Raw genomic sequence first — 15746 nt, 5'->3', positions numbered from 1 at the left:
ATTTTGAGTGGTAAAAAATCTAAAAATAAGCAGAGCTTGTCAGATTTTCATTAGACCGAGCGCAGCAATATTTCACTCATATTTTATTTATGAATTGCAAATTTATTTAAAGTCTGCACAAAATAAATTTCGTGTGTGGCATTCATAGATTATTTATTGATGGAAAATAAATTGAAATTGAAATATGAAACAGTTAGGTAAATGATAGAAAAATAACTATATTATGCTAGCATTTAATGAAAATATATTTATTTCATGATTTTAGTTTCGTTTTCCTAGAGTCTTATAAAGTTGAGTGCATAAATATAAAATATAATTTAGAACTGCTAGTCAAATGAAAACTTTGCAGATATATATTGATTGAATCTAAGAGAAACTTATTGAGCTTGGGGAAGCAGCAACGTTGGGATTAAAATGCTGTAACAATATTGTCGGAATTTGAACTTTTAAATTGTTGCAGCATTTGGAAGTGGCTGGGTCTATGCCACGACCGCACAGTCAAGTTTGGGCGGGGGGGCGTGCAGCCAACTGGAGAACAGCACTGCACTTGCATCAAGCCCAATTGAAGTCGAAGTCAAAGTCAGAGTTGCTGTCAGCTCGTCAATAGCGTCAGTCATCGCTCTTGCTCTCTTCCTCTTCCTCTCCCTTACTCTGTCTAGCTCTTGGTGAGTTACCTGGTTTGCTGGCTGACTGACTGACTCTGACTGACTCTGACTGACTGCCTGCCTGTCGTTTTGGCATTAGCAATTCAAAACATTGTCGGCCTTTCGAGTGCAGACGCAATTTGAGTTTTGGGCTTCAAGAGGTTTGCAGACAGAATTAGAGTGGGAGAGGGAGAGCCACAAAATGTTGCACTAATTGAAGTGGCGGCCGCCTCAATGCGCTTGTGCAGGGGCAAGGGGCAAGGGGCATAAGCAGTGCCACGTTTGTTTTTAATTAAGCCGTCAATAGTCAAAGCTGCAAATCAAATTTCACGCTAATCGCCAACATTAAGCAGCCACATCAAAGCGCTTCCAAAATCAATTATTCAGTATCTGACGTGGGCACGAGAAGGATGTGGCCATCGTGCCACCAAAATCAAATTAAAGCCGCTTATGGCTGGCTGTCTGCGCCAGTGTCTCTGGCATTTTATGGCACACTCCGCAGCAACAAATTGTCGTAAAGTTAAGCGAATTTATTGCCATAAATTATGCAGGAGCAAAAAGGCAACAAAAAGGAAACCGACTCGCAGTAACTGGCACAAAACAATGCGCATAAAAAACACAAAACAACAACACAAACAAAATGGCGACGACGCCGACAAGAAGGCGCAACTCCTACAACTTTCACAATGACTTTTCGTTTGACTTCAAAAATGATATGGCAACACTGTTGTTGTTGTTGTTGCCGTCGTTGTTCCTGTCATTGTTGTTGTTGCTGTTGCTGTTGTAGCGATTCGTGGCCTTGTTGTTGTATCTTTAATTCAATCTGCATGCTTGTCGCAAACATCTCATTCTCTCAGTGTTTTGTGGCTGTGGCATAACAGGGCGTATGCGCAATATGCCACAGCACACGACACGACATGACCAAGCACCAACAACACAGCCAGCTGCCAGGACAACGCAGACCCAGCGAGTGAGAGGGAGAGAAGAAAAAAAGTGGAGAAATAGAATTCGGTTTGTTAATGCTATCGCCGGCTGTGTGCAGCCTAATTTGGATTAGTCTCTAAGCATATATGAGCGTGTGTGTTAGTGTGTGTGTGTCTGTGTGTGAGGGAATTACGCTTGTGATATAATGCAACTAAGCAAATCGGAAGACAGAGAGAGACAGGCAGAGGGAAAGGGAGCGGGACTGCTGGGAACAGAGTTGGGACAGTGAGTAATGAATGCAGGCAGACAGCCAGATTTATTCCTAGTCTAGACCAACAAATATCACGCAAGAAATAAATAATTATCCCAATGACTAAGCGGCTAGCAGATATTCTCTATAGTTAAGAGGCAAACTAAATAATTAGCAGATATCTTGCATAAATAAAAGTCAGATAGAGAGCTGGCAATCAGTTTGGAGTTGTTTTTGAGAATGTAAAGAGAAAAATAAGGGATTGATGTATGTAATACGTAGTATGATGTATGTATGAAGAAAATAATAAAAAAACATTCAATACTTTAAAAAAAAATTATATTCTCAACTATTGTTTCTTAAATGTATAGGGTATTTATAAAAAGTCAACACACTAATAGCAAAGCTTACACACACACTCACTCTCACATATGGACACTAAGCTGGCTTACATATGCTGGAGGAGAGGCGTGCCCATAAACTCATTTCCATTTTGTTGAGCCTGCGTTGGTTAACATTACAATCACAATAAATTTCAATGTCTATCGAATGTAGAGCTTCTAAAACGCCAACACATAGCTCGAGTGTGTGCGTGTGTGTATGTATGTGTGTGTGTCTGTGTGTGCTATGCATTATGTATTATGTGCGCTGTCAACAATAAATTCCCATGTAAGCAAGTGATATTGACAGCACGAGTAGAAGAGCGAACGACAACTTGGAAAATTATATGCACGTACTTAAAAGCAGGAGCTGCCTCTCACAACAACAACAACAACAACAACAGCAGCATCAGCAGCCGCAGCGAAACAGGATACAGGATTCATAGCTTTTACAGGATTCAACACTGCGAGGCGAGGCGACCATTCACATCGACCATACAAAACAGATGCCCGCTGTTTACATAAACACATTGCACTATGGGGAAAAATCCAAATTATCGGGTATTAATTAATAACTTAAAAACTAAGCCAGATTTTTTGATCCGGTTTTTGTATTATTAATATGTATACCATCAGAAATATATTTTAGAAAAATGGGCGTGTCACCGCCCACCCAAAAAAAATTTATTAAAATTTTGTATTAAAAATTTTTTTTTTTTTTTAAGAATTTTGCTTGTTCATACTTTAAAATAATAATTTTAATTGAAAACAATCGAACTTTCATAAAATCGAAATTAGTTTTCTTCAGTTTCGAGTTCCAAATCAGCCAGAAATATTGATCCGCTAAAAAAATTCGGGTTCTTCAACTGATTTAATTGTGCCTTCAACTTTACATAATACAATACGTACAACTTCATTAGACAGCGACCTTTATGCTTTCAAACTCTTTTCTAAAGATTTGCCGAAGAAATAATCTGATCAGATGTATCCATTGTTAAAAACCATCAGCGAAATTATGGATTCTGCTCTCATGCTCTCATGCATGATGAAATTAGTCTGATTTATAGACCTGGTTGGGCAAATCAGACGCTTCCTTACCAAAAAAGCCTACAGGATGAACAGTACTTTCCATAATCTGCCTCAAATGAACAATTATTTTTATAAACATTTGCTGTCATAGGCAGTCATTCATAGTTGTCAGCTAGTTTTTGTTCCTGCTGCATTTCTTCCATTTGTAATTTATATTTTGGCAAAAAAAGCGGCTTTTGCTTTTTTAATATCATTTATAAGTTGAATCAATATTAGTCTTATTTAGTTTCAAAATCACAATTACTATTTCTTGGTTAGAGTTGCCTTTTTCATTGAGCCAAATATCACACAGGTCAGCTCATAGTCACCTGCTAAAAATTGATTTGCGCCGGTTGTGCGCAAAAGTGCACATTGAGACAAAGGCACTAAGATCCCAATTGATTACTCTATAACATGCAATTGGAATTACACTGGTGCGCCCTGGTGGCTGTTTTATATGTCTTTGCAAAGTTTAATTTTATTTACAAGAAATGAAATTTGACAACATTTGCTAATTATACAATAAATGATTAAAATAAGTTCAAACATCAATTGGTTTTTAAGCCAACGCATAGTAGAAGCCCTAAAAATTCATATCCTTTTTAAATTTCTCAAAAATAATGTCTGGTCATTGAATAACGATGATTTGAAAATCGGCTAACACAAATTGTAAGCTGAAGGCAAATGCTTTTCGAAGATAACAGCTGACTTTAACAGCTGTTAGGCTTAACAGTGGACTGTTATTCAACATTTTGGGTACAGTACCTTAAAGTTTGGAGTTTTATTAAGATGTTAACATAAAAAAATTATAAATTTTCATACTTCGCAAAAATGACTAAATACCCGAAAAACGGAAAAATTCCCCATAGTGCATTGGCGCGCACACACACTACAGCAATGTGTGTGTGTGTGTCTATAGGTGTATAATGGTTAGAGTGTGCTGCATACTTTTGGTCAGCTCGGTAGAGTTTATACACTGTGAGAAATGAGGAATGTTAAACTTATGGCTTATGGCAATAAATTGTCGACAATTGGCGGAGGTCAAAAAAGAGAGAAGAGGGAAAGAAATTGAAGGGTGAGAGGGAGAAGAACTCATAATCAATAATATTTAAATTATTTTATTGAATTTATGGACTTTCTATGAGATTTATGAAATTTGATCAAGTGTAAGAGTATAGAAAATATATTTATGACTCTGTTTTATTATTTGTTTTATTTGTTAAGACTGTTGAGAGTTAACAAGAATTCATATAGAAAGGAATCATTATAGATGTACATATATGGACTTTAACGATATTCCACTTCCACTTTGGTTCATATATATATAATTAATTCCCTTGGATTATTTAGCTAGCTCCTAATTACTCAAGTTTAGCTCGAATATCATAATTTATTCTTTTTAAATTTAACTAAAATTTTATTTACTCAATTTTAACATCTCCACACAATATTTATCTCAGTGTAAGCCATGCCTTTCAGCTCTATTCGCAGCTAATGCTTCTTCTCTCTATGGGACATGTCAATCGATGTTAATTTATTGTCAATGCGCATTTACCAAATGTGTGGCATGTGTGACACAAATACCAACTAACCACGTTGAATGTGTACATGTGAGTGTGGCTGCACGTACATAACAGTTAGCTTGCGTATGTGTGTGTGTGTGTGTATGAGTATAATAGTGCGTTATGCAAACTGTAGCTGCTGCCTTTTGCTAAAGCACGTGCGCCATATACTCGTTATTAATCAACAAAGAGATGCATATGCCCCATGCAACAGCAGCAGCCGGAGCAGCGGGAGCACGAGCAGCAAAAATGACTGTGTGCAACGTGCTGCTGCTCCTGCTATGGTTATAAATGCAATGGAATGCGGCTTATTACGACAACAACAGCTGCAACAGCAACAACAACAGCAACTCAACATTTGCTGCAGCTGGACCAATGCCTGCCGCATTGTGTGGCAGGTTGGCTTTGAGCTATGCAGATATTTGCATATTTACCAAGCAGCAACAAAATCTCATTATCTTGTTGACACGCCTCAAAAAAAGGGCCGACGATTGTGCTCCAGCCCAGCCCAGCCCAGCCCCCAGCCCCCGCCCAGATGTGTAACATGTGTTAAATGTGGCTGCAACAGCAGTGGCAGCAGCAAGTGGCAGCAACCGCAGGCAAACATAAATCATTCGCCATGTGCGCTGATTAACTTGGCCTTCCACCACTGATTAATCTAAAACAACTATGTGAAATGTGACACATTAGGCGGCCGAAAATTTATCATAATTTATAAACAGACGCAACGGCACCAGACAGCAACAGCCAAAGGACTAGCCGAAAGCCTTTCACTGTTAGCCATTAATAATACAGTCGAAACACAAATGACACTGGCTGCAAGCACGCAAGGACACTTGGCTGAACAGAAACTCAAGGTCTATGCGACGACTCTCTGCGAGTCGTAAAAGGATTTTAATGTCCTCAGAGCAACAGCAAGGTAATATGTAGTTAAGAACATTGAGACTGACTGTCTCATTTTATTTGCCATTCATGTATTTTCTTTAATTTATATTTAATTCTCTTGCTTCTCCACATTCTTTTCATTTATTTGATATATCATTTGTGGTTTGACAGCAGTTTGTTCTCATTATTGCATTTACAAAAGAAGATTAAAATTTGTGAGCATGGTAAGCATTCAAGCATTTGTAATTGTATGAAAATCGCATTAGAAGGGAACGTGTGGGAGAGATAGAAAGAAGGAGACAGTTAGGCAGAGGAAGCTAGAGAGGAAACTCAACAGCAGCTGGGGAGGGAAATCGTATTTAATTTGTATTTTTTCATTTTTTATTCATTAGAAAGCACCAGAGCATCTTTTTGCTCTATTATCTCCCTGAGATTGATTGATACAAAATCATCAGCTTGGAAATAAACCGAATTGACCGTTTGATTCTTTACGCTCAAAATTATACGAACATGCTCTGTAACGATACGATTGACATTCGTATAATGAGAACTAGTAAGTGAGCGAATAGCTCACACTCACACATACGCAATTGATTAGCATAGAGAAGTCTCCTACCAATACATACACAAAAGACATTTTGTTTCATTTCATTCAATCAAGAGTTCGGGGAACAAACAGAAATCGAAACAAAGCCGATCGCGAACGAAGTCGTTAAAGAAACGATGCCATCGGTTGCTCTCTGAGTCTTTACTCAGTGAGTGACTAAACGGCATTTATTTGCATTAAATTCAAACTCTTAAGCCCTTTAAAACAGTTCAGCTCTGCCAATGGCTTTTGCCTCTCAGGCTCAACTCATAAAGAGTTCAGCTCCACAGCTTTGACTTGCTGTCTAGCTGCTAGATCATATAAGATTAATCACTCAGTGCTCCCACGGGCATCTTTCAGCTCGTCTCATTTGTGACGAAATGGCAGAAGGCAGCGTAGCTTGACAGTTGAGACGTTTCGTGCGCGGGTATTCTTGATATTTTTCCAGCATAATTTTAGCGAGAAGTTTTGAAATATAGAAAAGCCGCAGAGAGTTGTACGCTGCAGTTGCTTTAAGGCGAACAGCTAGCTACTCGCTTGCACGGGGCAACGGAGCGTATAATAAATTGCATTTGCCTGACTCCAGTAGGCGGAAGGGAGAGAGAGTGAGGGGGCAGCCAGGCAGCTCATATACACATGAGAGGCAACGTTGGCGTTTGTCAGTTGCATAAAAATGCCAACTCATACGAAGCAGGACATGCCAACTCAGCCAGGACATGCAGCGCCGCAACGGAAATGGCGCAGAAAGAAAGCGTCAGAGCCTGAGGCAGGCAAGGGGAAATTAGAAAATGCCACAGTGCGAAAATGAACAGTGGGAGGGCGCAGAGAGCGAGAGCGACAGAGAGCGAGTGTGACAGACAGTTAGGTTGACTGGCTACAGCTTCAGCTTTGGCCGGGCTCAACACCGACAACAGCAGCAGCAACAACAACAAAAGCAACTCGATTTTTTGGCAACAGTTTTGCCAGTTTTATTCCCTTTTGTTTTTTTTTGTCTTTTTTTTTTTTTTTTTTGGCCCAATCTCAGCGCCGAAACAAATAGCCAAATATGCCACACATTCAACTCCTTTTTTCGGGGCTTTTGCTTATGCAAATTCATGCGAAGGCGACGTTTCGGACTGTGGGCAAAGGACATCTCGTGTTGATTTAGTAACAGCAGCAGTCAACGTGCTTCGCATTCGCCAAAGGAATTGAATTACGCGCCTCGCTTTAATTTCATTTTGCCTATTTTTATGCGGATTTTTCGTTCTTTTCGTTTGCAACTTTTATTTGTGTGTTTCCTTTGAGTTTTTACTGAGCTGAAGCGCAGCAAAAAACAGAAAAAAATAAAGTATATATATAAATGGCAAAGTATATAATAAAGAGCAAAAAGTGACGTCAGCGACATTGGCAAAATGTTTAATTAAATCTGAGCGGGGCAATAGAAAGGAAATCGGAAACCGAATAAAGAATTTAATTAAACTTTATTTTTTTTTCCGTCATTTTTGTTTTTTCCACAGAGGGAAATGAGGGATGCAGTGCACAGAAATGCGGAATGACAGCGCAACGTATTTTAATTAGTTTTTTCTTGCTTTTTGAAGTGTAAATGTATGTGTGTGAGTGAGTGTGTGCGTGTGTGTGTGTGTGTGTCAAAAACAAATCAAAAAGCGTGCGTCAACAATTGATGTTGGGTCTGTGTGCGTGCATGAGCAACGGCTGTCAAAAAACTTTCAAACAAAATGTCGCTCATATGTCAAGCACACGCACAAGCACACCACACACACACACCCATGCCACTAAATACACATCACATCCCATACACACACGCTCACATTTACCACATAAGTAGCAGGCTGTACAACGACAACAACAACAACTACAGCCACATAATCTGGCATGTTTACTGCATTAACATTGGAGGCGCATAAACAAATGAGTTTTCAAAAGTTAACTTTGATCATATAAGCTGGGCTTTGCTTCAGCCCAAAACGTGCAAAATTTTCACCTGTGCACATCACGATTTTCCTACGCACGAAAAGTTTATGATGTGTGCGTAAAGGCCATAAATGCCAGCCTCCACACAGCAAGAAGTTTCTGTCTCTGCTTTTCCATTTGAAGGGCCTAAATTTCGGCTTGCTGTCAGAGCTAATAAATTTATGGCTAACATAAGCATTCATCAGCTTCAAATCGAAGCACATACATATATATTTAAAGTTTATGTTGTTGCTGCCAAATGTATTGATAGATGGATAAAAGCGTTCAATAATTTCCTTAGCTACATATAAAACTGAGAAGTAAGAACTGGAAGATCAGAAAATTCAAATTGGCATTGAATGTAAAATGCATAGTTAGGGTGGAAAAGCATATAACTTGTATTAGGATATATGCATATAGTACATATTTGTATATATATCTTTAATATTTGCAGCGGAGTCTACTTAATAATTTAGTCTATTTACTATTTACTAAGACCTTTTATTTGCTTTCATTTTCGGCCTATCTATACATATCTTAACTTCTCTTCACACTCAAGTTAAATGTAAACTTGATAAAATTGAACCTTAAATATGGCTCACACCAAGAGCAACAGCACGAGGCATATCTAAAATTTCTCTAAGTCCCTGCCGTCACTTGAAGGTCAATTCGCTAGAGGCGTGTTCATAATGCCGGATATATAGAGCACTCAAAATGTCAATCATTCATAGCAGCTGCCCACATTTTCCAGCAACTTCTAATGTGCAGCATGTCAAAGAGGCAACAAGGTTAAATCTAATCTGCTGGGACTGCTTGCCGTTGCTTAAATTTCTATGCTAATATTTAATACATTTTGCATTATTATTTAAATTTATATGTTTAGAGAGAAAATATGACTGTTTTTTAGGGCTGTGAAATTTACATATTTTACATTGTTTATGCGCACATCACAGTTTTTTGGCTGCTGTTAAATGTAACGCATAAAAAAGGCGTTCACCGCCACGCCCATAGAATTACGCTATAAAATTGTAGCCAAACAGGCAGCTGTATCTATGTGTGTGTGTGTGTGTGTGTACTAAAACTGACCGCAAACTTGCATAACAATAAGTTTTTCATTGCCTGTGTTCAAATGGCATTTTAATATGCGCTCAACTTCATGAAATATGCAAATGCAATATGAACAGGAAAACAAAATGAAAATGAAAATGAAAATACATTTAATAATAATAGAGGAAACGGAAATGAAGTGCGGCGACTTCCAATGACTTTTAATGCTGCCTCAGCACAAAATCTGTTGACCCTGGTCAAGACTTTTGCAATTTAATTAATTTCTCTGCATTCAGCATGAGGATTTGCATTTGCTAAATTGAGAAACTTACCCCGCCTCGACCGCCGGAGCCTTCACTGCCATCGTCATCTATATAAATCTCTTCCGTTTGCCGTCCTACGCTGGATGCGGGCGCTGCAATCGAAGCTTTCACAGTTTTCTGTAAATAAAGAAAACACATCAGAAAATTGAAGCAAAAGAAATAAAATATGAAAATGAGAACGAGAAGGAAGAGAAGAAAGAGTAGAACGAGACCAAAAGTGTTCACATCAAACATGACGCAAACTTTTTTAATATTCGCCGAAATTTCAAGTTTTTCTTTGTTTTCTCTTGCTTTATGCAAGCCTGCACTATTCTATATATATATATGCATATATATATACAAATATTTGCAATTCATTAATTAAAGCACGAGCAAGAGAAAACACACATTGAAATTTGTTGAAGTATATTTAATAAAAACTGCATTTTACACATTTTTAAATACATTTTTTTTTTTTTTTTTTGTTGAGACTGTTTGTGGCTCACCCAATTGCCTGACCACAAACAATTGGCATTTATTGAGAACAATGCGAATGCGACAACAATTGTAACTGCAGCGACAACAATTGCTGCTGCAGCGACAACAATTGTTTAACAAATGCATTTTTAATGATGCCACTGTAAAAATCAATATAAAATTTTGGCCAGGATGCGAGGGCACAAAAAAGAACATCAACTACAATTTATATTAAATGTGCTTGACTAGCAGATACTCTGTAGACAATGCTTTAAAATTGTAGAGGAAAAGTAATCAAACTATTTATGAACTTAAGCTGTTGAAAACTGTATTATTATTATAAATTTGATTATAAATTTAATTTTATAAAATTATTATAAATTTGAGCAGTTTTTAAATTTATTAAAAAATATTTTACTTTTAACTCAAACAACTTAAATTGTTACCGAAGCCCAGAGTTATTGATCATCTATGTAGAGGTATATATATTCCACAGTTTATGAACTCAAGCTGTTGAAAACTGTCTAATTATTATTATAAATTGTAGCAGTTTTTAAATTTATTTGAAAATATTTTAGTTTTAACTCAAATAACTTAAATTGTTAATGAAAAATATTTATGCTTGTTTTGTATCGAAGCCGTCTCGAATTATTGATCATCTATATAGAGGTAAATATATTTCACAGTTCACTCGCTAAACACATATTTTATGCTCTCTATAAATCCTCTAGCATAGCTACACTTTTCTAGCTATTTCTAGGGTATTAAATTTGCCCATTAACAGCTGCTGGCTGCATAATTAATGCGCCCACACAGCTGACTCGGCTGTGTGGGACCTGTGCGCGGCCCTCATTAGGGTCACGACTTGAGCAAAGTTTACGAGCTTCAAAAAAAAAAAAGTATAAAAAACGAAGAAGAAAAGTGCATGAAATAAATGACTTTATACGCCATAAACCAATTTTTTATAATCCCCTGTGGGCAAGTTTAAACATTCAACGCGCTGCATTGCAGATTAGCCAAAAGTCAAAAGTTAGTTTAGCAGCCGCAACCACTGGAATAAGCCAGCCAGACCAACCGCACACACACACACACACACACACAGGCACACATTGGCCCCACCTGACATTGTCATTCATTCACGTTTTTGCCCATAGGTGTGAATAACCGCGCGCAAAAGAGAAAAAAAAAACGAGTAGAAATAATAAAAAACCTCAGATAAACACTTCATCTTCAGGGCGGCAGCTACAGAACTTTGTGGTTGCGCCTTCAGTCGAGTTGCGTTTTGCCAAGTTTTGCATTTGACTCGGAAGAGGCCAGGACAGGATGGAACCGGCAGGAACGAGACACGTATCCTTTGCATTATTACGAAGGAGCCTTCTTGCTCGACGGCGGCTCTTCTGAAGTTAGTCCTGGTGTGATGTGTGTGTGTGTGTGTCTGTGCGTGTGAGTGTGTGTGGTTAAAAGTTGAATGCCTGGCAAAATGCATTTACCATGTCTTTGGCCCCATAACGAAGAGCCGTGTGCATTTACTCATTTATTTATTATTGTGTTGCATTTATGCAAGGGACTTTGGAGTTTAGTCCTTCATTACGAACATGCATGATGAAACAACGGATCAACGCAAAAGTTGTGTAAAGTCTTTGACTGAATACCTGCAGGTGAGTTGCCCAAGTATGAGACAAACGCACACACATTCATAATTGAAGAGCAAAGGGAAGCGACAGTTGAGAGAAGTGAAGTGTGAAATGGCATGAAGTGATATAAGAGAATAGGTAACTTTAACTTGAATAAGTCTGAATTCATTTTAGTACAACTAAAAACAGTTGTGAGAAATGAGAGACCAAAACGAAAAGCAATTTGAGAAGCAATGCACAAAGCGGAGTGGAAAAGAACCAGAAAAACTATTAGGAAAACAACGAAAGAGCAAATTGTTAAATTAAGTTTGAGGCGAACAAATTGCGAGAGGTGTCAAAAGAACAGCAAATCGAAAATAGAAGAGACAAGATTAACGAATGCCGCAGCTAAAGATGGCAATAAATGAAAATGGAAAACAGAAAGCTTAAATGGCAAACTTTAGAATATTACTAGAGCAAGAATTTAACATTAAAAATCATCAGCGTAGGATAATCATTTCCAAAAACTCGATCTATTACACGTCAAGTCAACGCACTGCTCTTTTCCCATTTCGCTGACAAATAATAATAATCTCTGTAATAGAGCACAAAAGAGCTGAAGAAAAATGAACAAACAACTTTTAACTTTGTTCTAATTTTCAGCATTGCTGAGCAACAGCAGCAAAAAAAAAAAAAAAAAAAAAAGCAGTTGCTGAGCGAAAAGTTTGTCAAATTTGAAACGTTTATGCAGTGTGGCCCAAACAATCTTTCGGCCAAAAGGGATTCCGCTGGAAGTGTTGCCCAACATATTTCGCATATTTTTCATTTATTTTCTGCTATATGAATTTTCCACTGGCAACAATTTGTCAGCCAGAGGGCGGAGGAGGGGGCGGAGGATGAGAGCGGCTGGCGGCGACTCCTGAAATTGAAATGCAATTGTGCGGGGCAGCCATATAAAGCGATGCAAAATGTTGTTTGGCACTTTTTGACAAATATAAATATGCGAGCAAGATAAAAAAGCGAAAGCACCGTTTTTGCCATTTTAGTAAGGGACTAAAAAGGGAGCAGAAGGCAGAGCCAGCCAGGCGATAAATCAATATAAATATTGACAGTTTTACAGTTACCTCACATGTGCCCGAAGCATGACTGTGCGTGTGTGTGTGTGTGTGTGAATAAATATATAAATATAAACTCTTTGTTTACTTGCCAAGAATAATATTAATTTGCTCGCGAAACATACAAAAAAATTCCACTATTTACGAACAAATATAAATATTTGAATGCATTGCATATTTTTGGCGATATTTCAACAATTTTTTCAATTCAGAAAAATAGTCAAAGCATTTAAGACTTTAAGTTATAACGCATCAGCTTGCAGCAAAGCCGAAAGATACCCATTTTTTCGGCTTTAATGCGCAGAAAATAGGTCAGGCGCAGCCAACTTAATAAGCACATAAGCCATGTTGGCGTTGCCAGATAGCCTTAAGCTGCAATTTAAATTAAATAAATATAATAAACTTTACAGCGGATCATGTTGCATTAAGGCATTACGGCCAGGTAAGAACTAAAAATATATTTCTAGCAGAATTTAAGTCAGCCGGCAAAGCAATTTATATTTGGGATATATAGTGTATATATATTTATAATATTTTGTATATTTATTTTTGACACGCATCAACTTAATTTAGGCTGTTATGCTGTACTTAAATATATTGTATAGCTTTAGAGTCATAAATTGATTCTACAGTTCCCAACCAACTTAACAATACTATAAATCATATGGATTCAACACTTAATAAAAAATAGTAAAAATAAATATATGGCATAGTCATATAACATATATTTATTTTTACCATTTTTTATTAAGTTTTATTATTTCGTAGCCAACTTTAACAATATTAAACATTGCCAGATCGCGAAAAAGTCGTTTTATTTTAATTACTTTATCTTGATTGTAATTGTTAAATGTGTTCATTTAATTATGGCCACAGTTTTAATTAATTAATAGCTCATTCGCTCTGCTTATCCGCTTTGCAGGCATTTCAATTTCACATGAATTGGTTTCTGTCAACCGCAAATAAAAGCAGATTAGATAAATGCCATTAAAATTGCATGCAAAATGTCAAATAAAATAAATTGAATAAAGAGTTGGAAAAACGAACAATAATTTTTATTTCTGTTTTTTTTTTTTTTTTTTTTTTTTTTTTTTTTTTTTTTTGGTATAAATTCAAATAAAATAAACTCTAGCTAATAAAATTTTTTAGCAGCTGCTGTGCATTTTTCGATTGTCAGTTGCATTCGTTAAGCTGCTTGAAATGAGCAACAATGGCAACAGGAGAGGCAACGAGAGTGGGAGAGGGAGACGGAGGTGGGTGGGTACATATCAGCTGTCCGTTGTGCAATTGGATTGAAAGCTAAGAGTGCTATTAAAGCTGTCCCTGGCAGATAGACAGCCAGTCAGGCCGACAGGCAAGCTGGCAGCCAGGCAGGCAGGCAACCGGCTGTCAGTGTGCGGCGCCGCAAAGTAGGCAATGAAATGGAATCGATTGCAAATGCAATTTGCTGCACGTATACGTAGCGTGAGCAGCTCACAGCACACAGTCAAAAATAGACGAAAAAAAAAAAAAAAAAAAAAAACAAAAAAGCCAAAAGCCCATGGCACATCAGCCTCAAGGCTCGCACACAATGTGGCAGGTCAGCAACAGCAGCCCGCAACCAGCAGAGAGCCATGTGGCAGCTACTTGTCTGGGCTGTCTTGTTAGGCTGAAGCGCAGTCAAGCAACTGCCATATGCCAGGGAATATACATAAATAATGTATAAATATGTCGACACTTTGCGAAACTCGTTATACATTTTCATTAGGGCGTATGTCTGACTGCCACGCCCACACACTACTATGCCCTCGCCTGCTTAGCCAAGCGTGCGTCTCGGCCATTAAGGTGTCAGGCCTGTGCGTGCGTGTGCGTAAGTCTGTATGTTAAGGGTAACTGTTTTGGCCTCTGGGCTTCAACAAATAAAAGCAAATCAAAACTTATTATGCTACGCACACACACAGACACAAAGACACATGCACACAGCTGCGTGTGTTGGGTAGGCCGTGTGCAAAATCTTTGTGTGCGTCGCATGTGTGTGAGCTGGGGAAAACTTTTATGTTTATTGTTGCTATAAAAACAGGAGAAGAAGAAGGACTGCAAATAATACGAAATTCGAGAGCTGATGGCCATTTTCCGCTCGAATTTGTGCATAAAACTAATTGAACAGCAAAATTATTGCACACCCCGAGGGGCAGATAAACATGCAACAACAACAGCAACAGCAGCAACAGTAGCAACAGCAATAATTCGTGAAAACAACATTATCAAATTTATGCAATGGCTGCTAATGAGCGACAAATATTTAGAATAACAGGCAAACAATGCAATTAGACCAAAAATTCTAGCATGACGGGCAGGAGCGGGAGGCTGAATGAAATGCCAGCTAACGCATATGCAAATAAGGCCAAAAAGGTATGACAGAGTTCGAGTGTGTGTGTGTGTGAGTGTGTGTGGCCCTGAGTGTTTGACTGTCAAGAGCCAACATAAAGTCTAAAGACGGAAATTATTCACACACTCACTAGAGCGACAGAGATAGAGAGAGAGGGTGAGAGAGAGAGGGCAAGGTAGCGTAGGTGCAGCTACAATAAAATCTGAATTGACAGTTGGCAAGTTAAACGAAGTGCAGAGACAAGACATGCCTGACTGACAGCACACACACACACACACATACACACAACAACAATGCAAGAGGGCCAAAACGACAAACGACAAACGACTCGAAAAGTATGCCACAACTGTAAGACCCACGCACACACAGTCACACGCACGTTGCACAGTGTAACACTGACCTACAGCGTTGCCAGGTGACCAATTTTGCTGACAATCGTGAAATTCGACAAAAAAAAAAAATAAATAAGAATATAAAGGAATATAAAAGTAAACTTACGTCTGTCAAGCGTTCGCAGAGTGCTCGCGCCTAAAAGCTGCCAGCGCTTTACGTTTGTTTGTGCGCCTTTACGCGAA

The 15746-nt window shown here is 38.1% G+C and overlaps 1 protein-coding gene across 6 annotated transcripts in view; it reads right to left on the bottom strand.

Annotated features, from left to right (window-relative positions):
• The window catches only part of LOC6579535 (syndecan), a 137631-nt gene that overhangs the window by 17180 nt on the left and 104705 nt on the right, over positions 1-15746 (bottom strand). For all 6 annotated transcript variants that reach the window (XM_044010797.1, XM_044010798.1, XM_044010799.1 and 3 more), the window contains exon 2: positions 9629-9736. In XM_044010797.1, the coding sequence (XP_043866732.1) occupies positions 9629-9736 (108 nt within the window). The remainder of the gene's footprint in view (positions 1-9628; positions 9737-15746) is intronic.

The sequence above is a fragment of the Drosophila mojavensis genome, unplaced genomic scaffold (assembly GCF_018153725.1).
Source record: "Drosophila mojavensis isolate 15081-1352.22 unplaced genomic scaffold, ASM1815372v1 contig_80, whole genome shotgun sequence".
In the NCBI taxonomy this organism is placed as follows: Eukaryota; Metazoa; Arthropoda; class Insecta; order Diptera; family Drosophilidae; genus Drosophila; species Drosophila mojavensis.
This window is presented reverse-complemented; position numbering and strand designations above follow the sequence as displayed.